The following is a 20,282-nucleotide window of genomic DNA, read 5'->3' as shown; positions in this document are numbered from 1 at the left end:
TGCTCGCCACCAGCCGCGTGCAACTGCCGCGAGCTGCAGGCAAAGAGCTGCTGGTGCTGGCTGTGCTGGAGCTTGCTGTTCTCCAAATGGAAAACGACGGCAAAGTTGTTAATGATTGGCTGGGGTAGGGCCGACGAGGTTATCAGGCCCATAAGTCAGTCCTAATCAGTCCTAATCAGGGCCACACTCCAAGTCTCCAACAGCGAGAACTCGAAGGGAGCTTTGTCCAGTCCCCTCGTCCAAGTGTCGCATCGTCATTTTCACAGTCCCTGAAATCCAACTTTTCCCAACACCATCACCACCCACCTCATACTCTACCTTATCCCATCCACCACATCCTAATCATGTTCAAGCTCGGCCGCAACCGCGCATTGGCTTCTGCCTTTGCTGCCGCCTCCAAGGTTCGTCGCCGCCCCCCAGCCTTGAGGTCTCATGCACCGTCGCATCGCATTCTTCTCTGGCTTCGAGGAAACCAAAACAACAAGCTGACAACATCTTCCAAACACAGGCTCCCCTCACCTCCAGACTCCCCAGCGTTTCCCAACAACAAAGGAGAGCCCTCAGCATTCACGAATACCTCTCTGCTGATCTCCTCCGGAAGGTCAGTACACCCAGCTCTCGTCCATAGAATTAGCTTATCTCTACCTCTACTACCCCGCCCCGTCGCTACCTGACTCCATCGAAACGCTCCGATTCTAACGCGACACCACACAAAACAGTATGGCATCGGTGTCCCCAAGGGTGATGTTGCCAGGTCCGGCGCCGAGGCTGAGGCCATCGCAAAGAAGATTGGCGGCGAGGACATGGTCATCAAGGCCCAGGTTCTTGCTGGTGGCCGTGGAAAGGGCACCTTCGACAACGGCCTCAAGGGCGGTGTTCGCGTCATCTACTCCCCCACCGAGGCCAAGATGTTCGCCGAGCAGATGATCGGCCACAAGCTCATCACCAAGCAGACCGGCCCCCAGGGCCGTCTCTGCAACGCCGTCTACATCTGCGAGCGCAAGTTCGCCCGCCGCGAGTTCTACCTCGCCGTCCTCATGGACCGTGCTTCTCAGGGCCCCGTCATTGTTTCGTCGTCCCAGGGTGGCATGGACATTGAGGGTGTTGCCAAGGAGAGCCCCGACGCCATCCACACCACCTACATCGACATCAACGTTGGTGTCACGGACGAGATGGCCCGCGGCATCGCCACCCAGCTCGGCTTCAGCGAGCAGTGCGTCGAGGAGGCCAAGGACACCATCCAGAAGCTCTACAAGATCTTCTGCGAGAAGGATGCCACCCAGATCGAGATCAACCCCCTTTCCGAGACCTCTGACCACAAGGTCATGTGCATGGACGCCAAGTTCGGCTTCGATGACAACGCTGAATACAGGCAACCCGACATCTTCAAGCTCCGCGACACCACCCAGGAGGATCCCGATGAGGTTCGCGCCGCCCAGTCCGGCCTCAACTTCATCAAGCTCGATGGTGACATTGGCTGCCTCGTCAACGGTGCCGGTCTCGCCATGGCTACCATGGACATTATCAAGCTGAACGGCGGCCAGCCCGCCAACTTCCTTGACGTCGGTGGTGGTGCTACCCCCGCGGCCATTAGGGAGGCCTTCGAGCTCATCACCAGCGACCCCAAGGTTACCGCCATCTTTGTCAACATTTTCGGCGGTATCGTCCGCTGCGACGCCATCGCCCACGGTCTCATCAACACGGTCAAGTCTCTTGACCTCAAGATTCCCATCATTGCCCGTCTCCAGGGCACCAACATGGAGGCTGCCCACCAGCTCATCAACGACTCTGGCATGAAGATCTTCTCCATCGACGATCTCCAGAGCGCTGCTGAGAAGTCTGTCCAGCTCTCCAAGGTTGTCAAGATGGGTAAGTTTATTTTGCACCCTGTATATAAGCAAAACATGTGCTAACTCTTTGTTTACCAGCTCGTGACATTGATGTCGGCGTTGAGTTCACCCTTGGTATTTAAGTGAATCTCGGTCTTTGGGAATTTTAGACAGGCGGGTGGTTACGGCTGACATGGATATTTCTAGCTTGATTTAGACTCTTACTATCTCTCTCAGCGTGTGTGTGTGGTTGGCAGGCATGATGAAGGTTCTCTTTTTTTTTCGTCTCTTTTCCTGTGTACCTAATTATCAGACGATCCACCGAGCCTTTGTTGTTGTTGGTGGTTTTCTCGGTTGAGTTGTCTAGTCGACAAAAAAGTTTCCGTGGTGTGTTGCATGTCGTGGAAAAGAAAGGCCGAGCTGTCGTGGGGACCTGGGAAGATATCTTACAATACTGATACCATATCTGTGTGCAAAAAGAGTTGCGGTGTTGGTGAAGAAGGGATTGAGGAGGGACTGATACCCCTGGGCTGGATGGAAGATTTGATCATCATCTAGTAGGTGTCCTTGATGTAGTCACTGGCGCTTGGGTATCTGACTTGGAGTTCAGAGCCAAAGGCATATCAAAGTCCAACATCTTTGTTGCTTTCGTCACGGACGGCAATGCCGTGTCGAAATGCCTTCTCTGTCCTCTTGCACGTGAGTTCGTGAAGGCCAGCGCGAAGCTCTCGCCATGCTCTGAATCCTCCGCGTCTCATTGGCCAAGCATCAATTGTTAGTGCGCTTCAACTCCACGCATGCACTGTGGGTCTTGGAATGGATATAAGTGGAGATATCGCGGTCGACGCGTCTCCCAACGTCAAAGGACGACATCTGTCATTCTTTTCCACTTGTTCCTTTCTCCTACTCCTCCTTTGCGGAAACTCTCTCTGAAAGAATCAATCAACTATGTGCTTTTGTTTTCCAACCACACTCCCAACTTGTATTAGCTGGAGATTCGCTTCCTCATACCCTACGCAGGACTTTTGCGTTGTCGATTTCGGATGTTGACGATGCATCATTCGAGCCGTTTCCAGTTATTTGACAACATGCATAACGAAGACGGCATCCCAATCACTGTTTCTGCAATTGAGGGTTATTGTGAAAGATACCGCGCTATTTGAAAAGCGGGGCCCTATCAAACACTAGGTCGACAAGTGTTGGAATGCGTCAGCTATCAAATTCAGAGGCACGAGGCTAAGGTGGTCGCCGAAACCTCCGTCGAGCGCGATTCAAAGATTGCTGCATCTTTGGACGAAGGGGCACTTAACCTATACGGTCTCAAACTCCATCGGCGGCCTATCACGTATCATTATCATGACTTACACCAGACCCACGCTAAGTCCAACACCCCGTCCAGCTTCCACTACGATGAAAAATCCATACACGGGTAGGAGTCAACAAAGTCTCCGTAACCCTTGCGTTGTAGCGCGGTCAGTACCTATCCTCGCAGCGACTATTCCGTTGATCTTGACGTTTTCAAGAAGCAGAAGCGGGACATATCTAAAAGGGTGACCAGGAAATGGTCAAGGGGCTGTTTGTTTAACGTCGATACCGTCAATATCACTAGACGGACGAACATAAATTGTTGGACATATTTCCCGAGTTGACGACCCGAACTTTGCTGCCAATCGATATTGCGTCAAAGCCAAATGAGCGGGAGGGACCCTTACCGCAGCCAGCTGGGAAGCGAGGATGGATGACCTGATCGAAATACGAAGCCTTTTAAAACAACGAGCACACGCAAAACTCCAATCAACCAACAATGTCAAAGAAAACAAATCCAAATGCGTGTGTGTCTCTCGGCGGAAAAAAAAAAAAAAAAAAAAAAAAAAAAAAGGGGGCAAAAGAGGCAAAAAAAAAAAAGTGGTCCACCCCGGAGTCGAACCGGCGGTTTCCTGATCCCTCACGGGTTCACCCGAGTAGCTGTTTAGAACGAGCATATAGACCAAGCGTGTTTACCAGTTACACCAGCGGACCACGGAAAAAGGGTGCCAAGAACCTGACCTATATACCCCTTGGGACTGGCTGGGACTTGGGATGACGAGGCAAGTGAGTGAGTGTGCTTCATCTTCTCGTACCATGTTCATACTACCGACTGGAAACCTTGGCCCATTCCAAAAGACTGCCTGCTAAAGTGGTTATCTCAATCAAGTTACGATGAAGCATCTGTATGGTATGGAGGTCAGTACCACTTGAGATTGGCATAAAGAATAACATGGAGGAGGAAGTTATGGTTGACGAGCAAGGTGCAGCACTCGAACTCTGGTATGGGTGTATGACGGGACCCGAGTTGCGATATGGTTTTTTGCAGGTGCCATCTGCAAGGTACGCCCCTTCCCTCCCAATGTTTGCGTGTCCCCTGACCATTAATCAGCCTTATTGGCCTGAGCCATACAAATAGGTAGCCAACCAGGATCAGAGTACCGAACGGTACAGCCCGTATGACGATGGTGTCTGAATGTTTGCCCAAGTGCCTGCACCACCGAGTCTCAGACCCCTGTCCGACATAATGAGTTTGCCAAACATCCCCACGATTCTAGGAGATGGCCGTTCCTCCTTGGAAACAATACGATATGCATTGTGGAAATTGATATTTGCATGTCAGGACTCTGGACGAACATGAAGAGTTATGGAAAACACAAGCAGGTGGACGCCTCTTTTGGCTCGCGTACAGAGGGTGGCCGCTGGCTGGGTGGGAGGCGTGACATTTTGATTTGGAATGGGGAAGAACAGTTCCTGGCTTGGCGTCTCCAGTACTATCGTCATGCGGCACTAAGAGACATACATTGTGCTTGGGACTATTTTGGGGAAATATAAACTGGAATGAGTGAGACAACTCGAAAAGAGAGTTGTTGACAGATTTGTGCATCGTGAAACCTATCATTCTGTATCCCCAAGCAATTTTTTCTACTTTCGTTCTCGACCATCGAACTCTCTGAACCTCGTCATCAGCTACTTACTCTCTCCTCCTCAGTATTGTCGAAGGCTCCCTCCCAGTTCTCATCCCTTGACACTTGGACGGATCATCATCAAGATGCGAATCCTATCAGCAGCACATGATATCAAAAACCCTGCTTTCAACAACATCCCATTCAAACGAGCCACATCCGTCGTCCCCGAACAATGCTCCAACTTCTGCCGTAAGTAGTCGAGTCTTTATTCTGCCTACTCTACCTGCACATATCCCCAGCCACACGATGAACCCTTAGTCTAGTGTCTGTCAAACTTGACCAGAGAACTAACAAAATGAATGTCAACAGGCAACGCTCAATTAGAATGTCAACAAAACCCACTAACCCCCGCCCTCTGCGGTACGGGGAGCAACTTCCTTGATCAGTATTATCAGTGCCAGTCATGCATCCAAGATAACAGCAGGAATCCGGAGCTGATCAAGGCAAGTCTCGCGATGAGGTTCATGAAGTGTGTTGGGTATTGCAAGTTACAAGCTGCCGGTGCGCCTTCGTCAGAAAGTCAAACGGGAAGTCCGGGCCCGGCTACAGGACAAAATGAAGATCCGTTCACGACAGCAACAGCGACAGCGATACCAACAGAGAAGACTTCTAGCACTTCCTCCAGTTTTGCTGTACAAACGATGGTATCAACGAGTGCGAGTGCGAGTATGGATAAAGGGGAGAGAACGATGGTTACTTCCACATTACCTGCACCAACGAAGCCGACATCACCACCACCACCAACAAATAACCCCCCCGCAGTCTCACCCATAACCTCAACTTCCACGCCCCAATCTTTATCCACCCTCCCCTCCTCATCCTCATCCTCATTCTCGTCTACATCACCCTCCACGTCCCTCACCACCCTCAACCCCACAACAAAAACCCAGGGGCAAGCGACATCCACACCACCACATGCACTCACCTCCCCCACAGACACAAGTTCGACGTCCACTCCACAACCAAACGCAAACCTAAACCCCGGGGCGACCAAAACCGCACCCTGGGTCTGGGCCATCGTCGGAATAACCATCACCGTCGTCCTCCTCCTCTCCGGCGGCAGCTTCTTTGTCTTTTACAAGAGGGGGCGATCGAAACGGGGCCGGGCAAGACAAAGACAAAGGGGAATGAAAGGGATGGTGGAGTTGAAGGAGACGGCTACGAAGGGGTTTGTTGATGGTAGAGGTAGTAGGGCGAGTTCGAGGGGACAGGGGATTGGAGGGGTGGCGGAATTGGATACGGTTCGAGAGGTGTATGAGGTTGGGACAGAGGCAGAGTCGGCACGTGGAGGAGGACGAGAAGGGAGAGGAGGAGGAAGAGAAGGAGGAGGAGGAGGAGGGGCAAGACCTGCTGGTAACGCGGACGGCACGTTACATGTTCTACCGGTTGAATTGTCCAGTGTTTCGGGGGTTGTGGAGTTACCTACTTCTTTTAATGAGAGGGAGGAGAGAAGGTCGGGTCAGGGAGGAACAGGGTGAGGAATGAACGGCTATTCCTGGTCTCGGGCAGCGTCGTATCAATCTATACCTAGAAGGTACGTTTTTCGTGCCTGCACCAGCAACTTCACGAGCACCACACTATGAAAAATCACCTTAATCACACCGACATCCGGAAAAGTTTAAAGTTTGGGTCCCGTTAGTAAGAACCCACCTTGATCACATGGGTGATCAATTTCCCCCTGGCCCTGGCAGCATCAAATTGGTGAGCATTGTGTGACGGGTCGGGGAAAATTCCCAAATGGTAAAATGTTGCCTGGAGATGTTGTCACCCGCATGGTAGGTAGTCAGCACCCCCATGTTCGACATTCCAAATGGTAAGTATACTGCTGGCAGTGATTAAGCTCATTACTTTTCACATACCTCTTGACTACGTGTACCTAGGGTACACATCAGGTTAAAGCCATGCTGTTTTGGGGCTGAAGATCAAGAAGACCCAAGAACGACACGGGAGACGACCCCAAGGCTTACCTGGAACTTAGTAAGGTGTACATCCTCTGTCATGTGAGCACCTGGGTCATCACAGTTGCATCCACATCAACATTGACGGTCAGTAGGACAAGAGGTCATCCCGGGCCGCCTCCAGTCACCCCTCAAGTCTCGATGGCCTCAACTCTATAGGTGGCTAAGCTCGGTAACTAGGTATCTTCGAAGCCGAGCCGACCCCTGCACACGGCGATAGTCAGCCACCAAAAACACGATGAGAAGTGTATAAAGAGTCCATAAAATCCCCTCTTTCCATGGTCTTGAACCTCGTCATCAACATCACAAACTTCAACCCAACATCATACAAAGCGACCTAGCCTCTTCAGAGACCAGCAACACTCACCATTGATCCACATTCACACCTTCACCCAAAATCATCTACCACTCAACCCACCAAACCAACAAAATGCAACTCAAACTCTCCACCACTCTCCTCCTCTCCCTCCTTTCACTCACTACCGCCATCCCGGCCCCTGCCCCTGCTCCGGCCGCCGCCCCCGGAGCTCCGGACTGGCGAGTCTCGAAGCCAGACTCAGAGACTGACGGGTGGCCTGACTGGAAGCGTGACGCCCCTCCCGGAGCCCCTGACTGGAGAGTCTCCAACCCGGATTCGAAGACTGACGGGTGGCCTGACTGGAAGCGTGATCACCATGCTAGTGATGAGTGCCCCGGCTGCCCGACGGGCGGGCTGGATTAGAGTCCGGCGGTGTCTTTAAGAAGTCCAGATCGGCCTAGTTGGAGGTGGGGATGTTGCAGGGGAGCTTGGGAGTGGATTTGATCAAATTGGGGTTGAGGGTTCAGTTGACGGTTTGAGTGGATAGACTTGGAATATTTAAGAATGCGAGGCACGGGAGTTTTGGGTGGGGAAGGCGAAGGGGGCAAGTTCGATGTGATGAGATGTGTGTTGGTATCAAGGGAGGTGTTGCGGGGTTGAGATGTTGAACTGCGGATTTGGAGGAAGTGGAAGTGGGAGAGTTGAGGAACGGACTGATGTGTGGTTAACGATTGTTTGGTTTCTTCCCTCTCCCGGGGACGCTCTTTCCCAAATCACTCGTTACTAGCTGCTGGACGTAGGACGTGAGGATTCATTTCAAACCTAAATGGATTGCAGTATCAAAACCGAAGCCGTGACCCAAGCGTGCCTGCCTGTACCACTATGCAATATCGGTGTCCTCTTCTCTTTCCCTCTTTTCCCTCTTTCCCTCTTTCCCTCTTTCCCTCTTTCCCTCTTTCTCACTAACAAATAAACCTCCAACTCCCACCCACCCCCTCAAAATCAACACACCCACCCGTCCCAGCAACCACAGCCTTCTGCACATTTGCATTCGCGCACCCCGTCTCGTTGTAGAAGATGACGGCGGCGCAAGGGGTGTCGAGTGTCCAGCCGATTGATGCGCTCCCGTTAGTCTGCGGTCGACAGCTGGTGCCGGCTTGGATGATCATGGCTGTGTTGATGGATGTTGTGTTGCAGTTTGGGGTGTTGTAGAGGAAGATGAGGGAGGTGGCGGTGGTGAGGGATGGAAGTGAAAGGAAGGCGAGGAGGGCGTGGGTGGTGGTGAGTGGTAGACGGGTCATTGTCGTAAGAGTGTTGAGTGTGAGTTTTTGAGCATTTGGTAGAGTTGAAGAGAAGGATGTTGGAAGGGCAGAAACGGGAGGCCTTTTAGCTTGAGCCTATGTGTTCCTTTCTGTTGTTGTGGTGTCTGGGGGGTAACTAGGTATTTATCGTGATTTTGTTCCATTCGTTGGTGCCTGGGTTATTAGTTGAGAATCGCAAAACCATGGTTGGTCTTCTCGTGGCTGCCACAAGTCCGAAGGGCCTCGGTCTGGTTTCAGCTCGCCTCAACACATCAGGCGTTCCATTTTCAATACCCCGGTGAGATACCTGCATGTTAAAGAACATGATGATTCGTCCCATCTTGAGTGTTTACATACCGCAATGGCCTAGTTGGGAAGTACAGCTAGTATGAACACAGGCCAACAGTCTTGAATTGCAGCAGCCGAGGAATGGGTTGGAAGGGTATAGGGGATTGAGATGGGGAAATAGATGTTGGGAAGGATGTACGTACTAGGAATGGAACAACGACGGACACAATCTTTCGTGGACTCATCAAGTGGCAAGTGTTGTATTTTCTAAAATAGTGCAAGATTCTGACTATGGTCAGGGAGGAGAAATTGACGAGGAAGGAAACACGAAAATGGGAGAAGGAAAGAGAAAAGAACACCAGGTGACAACAGCTGGACCTCATTCTCGGCTCACCTCCATGGTGTCAAAACCTGAAGTAATTCGTCCTTGTGCTAGAGAGGAAACGAGGAAACGAGAAAGCTACAGGCCATACAACCAGTATGTTTTCAACAGGCATCAAAATCTCCTGAAGATGCTCCAACACTCGGGGCTGTAATAAACCTTGAGGGTAATTGTTGCCAGGCTTAGCGTCTACACCATCTTGCCCACAACTCCAGCCCTGGGAATAACTCAATAGGAAGGTACGGCTCAATGGTCAAAGATTGAAGGCTGAGAGAAGAGAACCGACGAGCCTTTGAAGAAGAGAAAACCTACCCACACCCATAGTTTTCCTCCACGCACCTATATATCCACCAATGCCAGCTGATATGTAAAAACTGTCGTTTTGTATGGTAAAATCGCGTTTTCTCGTGTCTTCTGGCATCCCTAATAAAATCGACAAATTTATTAGGACCGCTAGAATCGTAATACTTTCGTAGTATTAAGTGCAAATTAAATCCAACTATATAGTGCAATGTAAATCCATCTCTTATTTATTTACTTAATAATATCTACCCTTATTATTCTACTTCTCCTCCTCCTCCTCGTTATTACTAATTACAATAAGGTTATTCTTACTACCCTCTCTCGCCCTCTATACCGCCTAGGGATTATGGTTATTCTCGTCGTCAACGTAACCCTCGTCGTAATATATACTATTTACTAAATTATCCTAATCCTACCCCTCGAAATCTACCTAGCGGCGGCACCTCTTATTCCTTCTAAACTCCTATACTATATAAATATCATATAAACGACGGAATTTCTTACTATACCTATTAACAAAAGAACCGTTATACGTCAACCGCTTTTAATACTATCGTTGCTATATAATAGGATATTAAAGACCGATTTCCTACTTTACTTTTAATTATAATTCTAAATATTTATAACGACCTCTATACTATTCTATCTATTTGCTATCCCTTTCGAAAGTAACCCTATATAAAGGCTTTATCTTATAAAGTAAATTCCTTATAAAGTAATATAGGGGAGGAAGGAAGGTATAAAAAGTAGCCTCCTTCTATTATTATACCTCTTTAACGAAGTAGGTTTACAATTACTCTTTTATAAATAATTCTAAGGTTTCGCTATCTTTAATTATTTATATTTCCTCTATTTCCCTTTCGTTATTTAAAATAAGATACTCCTCTAAATCCAACTCTTAAGAATTATAGCCGATCTCTACCCCGTCGAAATAAGTAGCGTTATTATATAGGATTATAAAAAATGACTACTCTCTAACGGGGAACGAGGATTACCGTACAAAGAGGGGGGAGGAGGGGAGGGATAAGGTAATAAATAAAATAAAAATATTAGAATTAGAATCTAGGTTAATATTAATACCTCCCTCAAAATTAAATTTAAAATTAGGGAAAATAATATAATTAATAATAGGGGTAAACTCCCTTAATTAATTAATTTAAATAGGTTAAGTAAGTTCGCTTAATTAGGTCGCCTCCTTCTTATTAACCTTCTTATTAACCTTCTTATTAACCTTCTTATTAACCTTCTTATTAACTTTCTTAACTACCTTCTTTTTAATTAAAAACTACGTAGATCGCTATAAGGAAACCGTATTTATAGCGTCGAAATCCTCAATACTATTACCAAATTCGTACTATAAATAGTACTAGCGTATTAAAACTCGTATAAATATAATATTCCTAAATTTACTACGCGGGCTAGGAAGGGAGAAGATAGCTTCGTTATTAAAAAGGCTAGCTATATTATAGGAACGACCTTTAAATATTGCTTGGCGGGCTAATTTAAAGGTAAGGTATCGATTTACCGAATCTTTTATAGGGTATTAATATAAGAAATAACGGGGGGGAAGTAGTAGTACTTTACCTTAATTTAGCGTAAATACTAAAATAAATAATAATCTTCCTTAATAACCTAAATACCTTTAAGGCTAATTTCCCTAATAACCGTCTTGAAATTATAAATATATAATAAATTCTACTACTTCTTAAATCGATTATTATATAAGAATAAGGAGGTACTATTACTATATAAGGATGGGAAGGTAGAAAAAACTTAATAGTATTAACAATTAAAAAAATCTACCGCCTATAAATTAAATTCAAAAGGGTATTTACTTAAGAGAAACTTTATCTGCACGTGGATCCACTTTTTTCGCATACAAATCCCTAACCCTACCGCCCCGCACCTTCTACCAAAGTACTTCAGCGCATTCGCTTTCTCAATAGCGCATTCGCATCCCCCGATAGCGTATTCACTCCCCAACATGGCCCCCGACAGCGTATTCGCATCCCCTGACAACGCATTCAATCCTCCGACAAAGCATTTACATTATATTTATATCGCACGTCAATTGCAGTCACTTTCGCATATTATCTCCTATTGGCAGTTAATTTCTTTCGTTATTTCAATTGCTCTAGAGGAAGATATACGTTATTAAGTGTTAAAGTCGCGAATACGCTATTCCGTATTGCGAATACGCTGTAGGGGGATACGAATACCTTATTCAAGGGAACGAATGCACTATTAGGGGAGCAAATGCGCTATTAGGGGAGCAAATGCGCTATTGGAATTAAAATATACCTTTAATTAATTGGAGAAGGGTAGTGTTAGGGAAATATATGAACGAAAAAGTGGATTTATGTATAGATAGAGTTTTATCTATATGCAGATAGAGTTTCTCTTACTTAATTAATTCGTACTAATTTACTTTATATATATACGTAAGGACGAAGCGGTAATAACATCCTTATAATAGGTATAATAATTCTTAATATAAAATTCGTACGCTTTATATAAATTAGTAAAACTACTACGAGTAAAGACGTAATACGATTTTAGGGAACCGTTATTAAATTCGTTTAAGGAAGTAATATATTAACTATAATTAAAATATTTCGATATATAGTATTTACCTTATTCCTTCTAATATAATATATATTCCCGCCGAATATAAATAATGATAGCCTCTTATAACTTTTCGAATTAGCCGACGAAAATATTATATACCTTCGTGAATTCTAAGACTAAAGAAATATAAATTATATACTACTATATAAAGAATAACCCTAAACGAATATTAACTACTTTATTTAATAAGGAAGGGAGCTTAACTTTAATTTTAATTATAATACGTATATATTAATTAAATTAATAAAATTCGGCAACGTTACCCTCCTCTATAATTATAATATTAGTAATTAAAATAGTAACCTCCCTATTATCCTCCTCCTCTTCGTTAAAATCCTCCTCTTCTTCCTTATTATTATCCTCATCCTTATTATTAATATTATTACTACTATTTAAGCGCTTCCAAAGTTTCTTAATATTTTTTAACAAAATTGCAATTAAGATATTATATATATTATTATTGTTATACCGAAGGGAACCTTTTATTAATTACTTTAATTAATTACATATCCCCATTACTAATAATAACTATAAGTTTAAAGATATCGAACGTATACATTATTTATTTAATTTACCCTTTGAAATAAATAAATCTAATTACCCCTTTGTGATGGGGACAATATGGTTAATACAAGTACTAGTCGTATAGCTTAATTAAGGTTCTATAAAGAAGGAAAATTCTATTTAAAAAGCGGCTCTATTAGAAATATAAGGTTTTAATAGGGGCTATATAAATATAGCTATAGCGCCTTATAATAGCTCTAATCGATAATTAGAACGCTATAATCCGGGCCTTAGCCCTATAATATTACCTCCTTCCTCCCTCCTCCTACCCCTCTATACGTTCGCTCCTTCTATTTCGACCGACGAAGGTAGTAAGTAGTAAATAATAATATACATATATACATACCTCTAAAATTATATATAAAAACCCCTCCCCCGATTTCTTTTCCCCCTCTCTCTCTTTTCCTCTTTTTTTTTAACTATCGCTCAAATTATTAAAATAAATATTACTAGCCCCTAATTAATTATTCGCTTACCCTTCTTAATTGAAATAAATATTTCGCTTAACTTCGTCCAAACTATTCCTATCCTCGTCTTAACTATTTAAGAGCGAGGCCCCGTCCTTACCGTTATCGTACGGCTCCTAATCCCCCTCCTAAGAGGCCGCCGTCCGTTACGGGCGTACTAAAAACCCCGTCGCTACCCCTAAAAAACCTAAACTTATTAAATTTAAACATTTACTAATAAATCCTCTCTATTATTCCTACCTTAGAAAAATATTATTAACCTTATTTATTCTTTAAGCGGACTATAAACTCTCTATAGTCCTGTATATTCCGTATTTAAACGTCCCGTATAAATACTATACTAAGTCCGGAAACCGAATATATATAACCTACTATAATAATAATAAACAATATAACTGGGCCTTATCTTTAACTTAGAAATTTATTATAATTTAGGAAGCGGCGACTTCCAGTAAAAAAAAAAAAGCTTTCGAATATATTTACCGAATTATAAATATTTAATATTGTATTATTAAATCATATAATAATAACATTATTTCGCTATAAGTTTCTTCTATTTTATTTATTTTAATAAAATAAATTTTAATTAATTAAATTTTTTAAATAAGAATATTATTACTTTCTTTCGGCCCCTAATAACGCCGCCGCCGCTCTTCCGACCTTTACCGCTCCTACTACCCCGGCCGCTCCTTCGATTCCCGCCCTCCCTTTTAAAGAATTTATTATAATAAAATTAATAGCCCGCTTCGAATCGTTCGAAAAATAGTTAAAAGTTATAAAAATTAGAAATAACTAGAAGCGTAAAATACAAAAGAAAAATTAGAGAAATTTAAAATCGATATTTATTATACTCTTTTTTTCTTCTTTTATTACCGTTTTTATTGTTTCGTATATTCTATACTAAAATATTCGATTAATTTATTATTAATATTAATTAAATTATATTTCGCTTTAAAACGGTTTAAAGCTGCCGTATTACCGAATTCTTTTAGGAGCTCCTAAAATTATTATATTTAATTAATTTAATTAACTAAAATTATTCCATAATTTCTTTTAATTATATAATAAAAAATTTCATTTACGTAGTATTCTTTCTCTTTAGTTATTATTATAATTAGCAATTAAAAGTCAATAGTAATTTAACTTAATAAAGGGTCTTTATAAGCCCTTTTGAATAAGTTTATGTAGAATTTATTAAAAACCCTTAATAAAAAATCAGAGACCTCTATTATAAAAGGGTTAAAAATTCTAAATACTATATATTTCGTATAGACCTAATCGAACTTCTTCTTAAAGCGTACTATAATAAAAATTTTAAAATTTAATTAAACCCTATCTCCTACTTTAAAAACTTTAATTAATTACTTCTTGTAGTTAGCAAAATACTCTTACTCTTATACGGAAATTATAATAATTATTTAATATAAATCTATCATTTACTATAATATTATAACGAAATCTTTAATTCTTACTTATAAATTCTTAGAATCTACTTTTATTAAGGGAATTACTAAGGTTATTGAAAATTGCGGATAATAACTATAAATAATAAGGAATAGAAATATATTAATAGAAGTATTAATTCGGCTATTAATTACTAATTATATTACTAAATATTAATAATTCTAATCGTTTTAAACGTAATTAACGAAAATTCTTAAAAAAAGTTTATACTTCTTAATTTTTTCTTTCAGGGCTACTATTAATTTAAGGGTAAAAAGCAATATTTAAAAATTAATCAATGCCTAATAAATCGTAGAAATACTTCTAAAATTAACGAATCTAATTAATATCCCTATTACTAACAATAAGTTATAATTACCTATAATATTATATAAAGTACTTAAAGAAAATTTGTACTATTATTTCTACTTTTATAATAAATAATAGTTCTAAAATTACTAATTTACTAAGCTTATTTTTAATAACAAAAAGGTTAACGTAGCCTCTTATAGGGGGGAAATTAATAATAAAATCTATTTAAATATTTTTAAAGAATTAATTTAAGATAGAAAGAGGCTTTAATAGCCTTTTCTTATAATCTCTCTAATATTTTACCTTACTATAAATATCGCAATTAACTAAGAACCAACGGATATAAATATTTATTAGTAGCTAATAAAGAGGATTTTTTATAATATAAATACTACCTTCTTTTTCAAAGTATTTAAGAACTTTCGAATCGTATATTTCTTAAATAATACGGGTACAAAGAATATTCCTTTTAATATTTTTTAAAAATATATATAGAGCCGTAACTTCAATAATAATAAAAATTCTTAGAATTTAAATATGGCCTCTATAATATAACTTACCGAACCTATCGATAATATATTCGCCGAATTGAATTTTTAACCTTGCACAGAAATTAGGAGGGTTTTATCTTTATTAATAACGGCTTAGCGGATGATTTAATAAACTTTATTTTCTTAAGAAACCTTTTCGAAAAATTATTATAAATCCAGATTTTTAAATACCTTTACACCTTTCCCCGCTATAATAAAAAAAATAACTATATAAATATAATTTTTAAGAACGGACTAAAGAATTAATTATATTTCCCTAACCTTTATATCTTCCTCGTTAAAACAATCCTAATCCCAATAAAATAAAATATTAGAAATTACAATAAACTTCCCCGGGCGGTAGAGAATTTCGCAATTAAATTATAAAAGAAATTCGGCCTATTACACTTATTATTTAGAGAGCTTTTACCTCTTTATAAAGTATTTAAAATTATAGTAATTAATAATAATAACAAATTTCTTATAATTCCTAAATTCCGTAAATTACTCCTTTATATACTTAATAATCGCAAATATTTCCTTATTATAAATAGAGTAATTACGCTCGGCGGAAGTAAATTTTTAAGAGTAATAAACAATTACTATCTTCTTCCTATTTTTCTCTTAGGTAAAGATACTACCGAAATTATACCTACTATAATCTACCTCTAAGAAAATAAATAAATCGGGATCCTATTAAATAAGAATAAGAGTTTTAATAAATAATTCCTTTAATTTCTTAAAAATTATATTACACTACTCGGTCTATTTAGAAAGGACCCCCTTACTTATAAAAATTATGAATAGTCCTATAGCCAAAAAAAAGTCTTTAATAAATATCCGGTAGTAATTAATAAACTTAAAGAAATTTTATACCCTTTTCTAAAATATAAGTACCTTCTATTTAATGATTATTTTAATTTTTTCCGGGTCCGCTTATATACTAATATTTATAATAATAATAAAATTTAAATATTTAACACTCTTTACTAGAAATTCATATTTCTTAAGATTTAAATAAAACTTAACAATAATTATACATTTAACGATTTTCCATACTTTAATTAAATAATTTACCTTAGAATTTAACGAAAAAACTAATATATTATCTATATATATTGAAACAAAATTATTAAAATAATTCCCTAGAATACTATTAATATATTATTAAAACGTCGCTAGTACTCTTAATAATCCGAAAAATATAACTAACTATTTAAATAACTAATATTAAATTCAAAATACTATTTTCTCTTCCTCTCCTTCGGCTATACAAATTTTATAAAATACTTATATAATATCTATTTTAGTAAACTATTTTATTCTAATAATAATTCTAAACGTTTTTTTAATTAAGGGCAATAAGTACTAATCTATTCTAATAATAATATTCAAAATTCTATAATCGTAATAAAACCGAAAACCTCCTCCCGACTTTTTAATAAAAAGAATTAATATAACAATAATTAAATTATTAATACGGATAAAACCTTTATTAAAAAAATCTCTAAGGGTTTTCTTTAAGACTAAAAACTCTTTTTATAATATATTATAAAGGTAACTATAAAGGAGAAGTAGTTCTTTACCATTTTTATCTTTTTTAAATTCGATTTTATAGTCGAAACTTAAGCAATTAAAATTGATTTTATTAGCCTCCCCTCACTTCTAAACTAATAAATAATTATATATCTCTATAAGGATTATTTTTCGCAACTCTTCTTCTATTATACCGATCTTAAGCTTAAGGGCCTTCTCAATATTTTGTAAACTTATTACAAATATTATCAATTCTACAATTTATTAACCATTCTTTTTCCTAATCCTATTTATTATAATTACGAACGTAATTACTAAATAGTATATTACTTTGTTAAATTCCTTAACTTTTAGGAAAAAACACTTTAAGAAATATCCTAAGTACAAAATTTAATAACCGGTTATTCCATACTAAAATTTATATTTATAAAAGATAGAGTAGGCTTTTATAATAATTAATTATAATTTCGCTAAAATAATACAGAATTCTAATTTAGGGATTACGTAAATATAGACAATAAATTTATACTTATAAATATCTATCCTAAAATAAATAATCTCCTTAATTTCCGCCCCTTCTATTTTTATTAAAGTTTTTCGTACTTATTTTTTAAATATAGGTATAACGGGAATTTTTAGCTTTTTAATAATACTTTTACTAATTATAGTATAATATTAATAACCTTCATCGACGAAAGTATAGAAACAATCTTTATTATTAATAATAATAAATATTTTAATAATATTTATCTCTACAAATCCTAAGAAACTTTTAACTCCCGATTCTTTATTTAATATTTTAAAATATTCTTTTATTCAACTTTATAAAGGAATCACTTTTTATCCAATTTTTTAAAAAAAGAATATTTATTATTATCTTCTAATACAAGTTCTATTTTAAATTTAGTTTAAATAAATTTAATATTAATAGAGGGACATTATACTAATTAATATATATAATTACTGACTATATATCCGTTAACTCTATAATAGAAATAAAGATTTAAAATACGGCACTTATTTTATTCGTCCTAGGAAACCTATTTAATACACTTAACGTCCTTATTATTAGAATTACCCTTTATCTTAATATAATCTATCGTAATATTATTATCTATATCCTTAAAATATTTAAAAATAGGGGTAAGGTCGCGCTAAAAAAGGGAGCTCTAATAACAATTATTATATCCTTTATTATTACCTCCGATATTACGGAAAGCTTTATTAACTTTAAATTTTTATATAATATCTTTTAACTATTCGAAATAAAGGTTGTAGGTTTCGAATATACAAATTAAAATTAATTAATTATAAAGAGCATTAAATATAGAAGTTTTTAACTAAATTAATTTAAAATTATCTTCCTAAATAAAACTTCTAATTTTCGTAAAATTCTCTTCGAACGTAAAGAACCAATCCAATAGGAATTAATTCTCTCTTTATCGTATAATATATAAACGGGTTAAGGCTAATCTTTTTTCATTTTTATTACTAAAAATTAATTCGAAATAATTAAAGAAATCCTCGGGTTTATAAGCACCGCTAATACCGCTACAGCGCTAAAAAGCTTCTACCTTAACTATTTTATCAACCGGGAGGACGTTTAATAATATTAATTAGCCCAATTTATTACTAATAATAATTCCTACCGACTTCTCTTCTTCGTATATGAAGTGTAATCGGATAATATAGAAATTAAATATAGTGGAGGTTCAGTCCTATTTTAATTAGCGGATATTTTTATATTTAGAATTATAATAAGGAACGTCTTTTTATATAATACCGATTATAATATTCGGGGTAATAGTAATTATTATAATAATTATATTAATATTAAAGGAATTTTATTAATTTTAAATAATAAATTATATATTAAACGTTATTCTTACTACTTAGGCGAATATATCGTTAGTAAATAATACCCTAACAAAGTCTTCTTTCTCTTATACGAAGTATACAATTTCTTTCTTCGTAACTTCTTTTTATTTTATAATTATAACGGCTATAGCGGCGGAAAATTCTACGGGAATTCTAACTACGGCTATTTAAGTAAGTAGGCCCTATTACTACTATTATAGCGGCTACTCATCCTATTCTATTAGGTTTATTAAAATAGAACCTAATATAATAGGGATAGTACGGTTAATATAGGTATTAATCGTATAGTTTAATTAAGGTTCTATAAAGAAGGAAAGTTCTATTTAAGAGGCGGCTCCACCGGAAATGCGAGGTTTTAATAGGGGCTATACAGACACAGCCACGGCGCTTTATGACAGCTCTAGTCAATAACCAGAGCGCCATAGCCTAGGCCTTAGCCCCATAACACCCCTCGTTATTAAATACTAATTAAAAAATCAATATTAAATTCTTTTTATAAGTAAGAAGGATTCTCTATATTAAAGGGAGATAACAGCGGTTAGTTTTATACGTTGCGTCGAAAGCAAAGGTATAAGGGTTGCGTTACTATATTTTACATTAAGAATCTAATAATTAAAAAGTACTCGATAATATAGTATTTTACTCATTATTTTAATCGATATAGCGATAAATAATAACTTCCTCGTATTTAATCCTTTTAATAAACGACTATATATCCTTATACCTATTACGGTCGACTTTCGTACCTGGAACCGTATATTATCGATATCTTTAAAAGTTAAAAGAGATTTAAGGTAATAGGATTTAATTATAGAGTAAATAAATTATATTATTAATTCTCTAGCTTTAACCAAGCCCGTTATATATTAACGTACTTTGTTATTTAAATTTAAAACTTTTTTCCTATAAAATTAAATAATTTTCAAAATATCGTAATAGGGGGTAACTTTCATAAGAAGTATTAAAAACCTTAATAGATTAATGAAGACTATTCGTCGTCTTTACTTTTTTCGCAATATAAAAAGGACAACCTAGCGTGAATTTTCTAAATATAAACTATTTTTACTATAGGGGTTGGGTTTAGCATATAGGAAATACGTAGTATAGTCGCATCGATAAATATAATAATAGGTCTAATCGTATTAAAGGTAATTCGGATTTTTAGTAAAGTATTTATAATTATACTAAATCATAATATTAAAACGATACTAACGATATATTGCTACGAAATTTCGTCGAACCTTATTGAGTGTTTATTATAAAGGCGAGGATAAGAAGGGATTACTAATAAGGATAGCCTATTTTTCGTGGGTAAAGGAAGCGGACGAAGCGAAAGTTATATTTATATTAATAAACGAAGAGCGACGGTAGCGGTAATCGGTAGAGGGTATTTATAACTAACTATTAATACTTATTAACTATAATATAATTAATTAGCGTACGTTAATATTATAGGGCTAGAGCCTAGGGGTTAAGCTTGGCTAATACTAAGCTGTAGCCTACCTTATTGATAGGGATGCGAGCCTTTTGGTTGGCCAGACCCGTATAACTGCCTGGCTCGTGCGCTCTAAG

The 20,282-nt window shown here is 38.2% G+C and overlaps 3 protein-coding genes and 1 non-coding gene across 4 annotated transcripts; 2 read left to right on the top strand and 2 right to left on the bottom strand.

Moving 5' to 3' along the window:
- Positions 1-344: 344 nt before the first annotated feature.
- On the top strand, positions 345-1,972 carry B0H65DRAFT_509193 (ATP-grasp domain-containing protein; the record flags this gene model as incomplete). The annotated part of the gene is made up of 4 exons (XM_062828289.1): positions 345-401; positions 509-601; positions 720-1,869; positions 1,929-1,972. The coding sequence occupies 4 exons, from the start codon at positions 345-347 to the stop codon at positions 1,970-1,972; spliced, it is 1,344 nt and encodes a 447-aa protein (XP_062682117.1).
- A 1,763-nt stretch (positions 1,973-3,735) lies between these two features.
- Positions 3,736-3,848, bottom strand: B0H65DRAFT_t247. The gene has a single exon. It is a non-coding gene; the product is annotated as a tRNA-Ile (tRNA).
- Positions 3,849-4,905: 1,057 nt separating this feature from the next.
- B0H65DRAFT_525483 (uncharacterized protein) lies at positions 4,906-6,300 on the top strand (the record flags this gene model as incomplete). The annotated part of the gene is made up of 2 exons (XM_062828833.1): positions 4,906-5,011; positions 5,132-6,300. The coding sequence occupies 2 exons, from the start codon at positions 4,906-4,908 to the stop codon at positions 6,298-6,300; spliced, it is 1,275 nt and encodes a 424-aa protein (XP_062682116.1).
- Positions 6,301-7,851: 1,551 nt separating this feature from the next.
- Positions 7,852-8,379, bottom strand: B0H65DRAFT_549196 (uncharacterized protein; the record flags this gene model as incomplete). Its single annotated transcript, XM_062829638.1, has 2 exons — positions 7,852-7,900; positions 8,090-8,379. The coding sequence occupies 2 exons, from the start codon at positions 8,377-8,379 to the stop codon at positions 7,852-7,854; spliced, it is 339 nt and encodes a 112-aa protein (XP_062682115.1).
- Positions 8,380-20,282: the final 11,903 nt, after the last annotated feature.

This window comes from Neurospora tetraspora, assembly GCF_033439725.1.
Source record: "Neurospora tetraspora strain CBS 560.94 chromosome Unknown B0H65scaffold_4, whole genome shotgun sequence".
In the NCBI taxonomy this organism is placed as follows: Eukaryota; Fungi; Ascomycota; class Sordariomycetes; order Sordariales; family Sordariaceae; genus Neurospora; species Neurospora tetraspora.
This window is presented reverse-complemented; position numbering and strand designations above follow the sequence as displayed.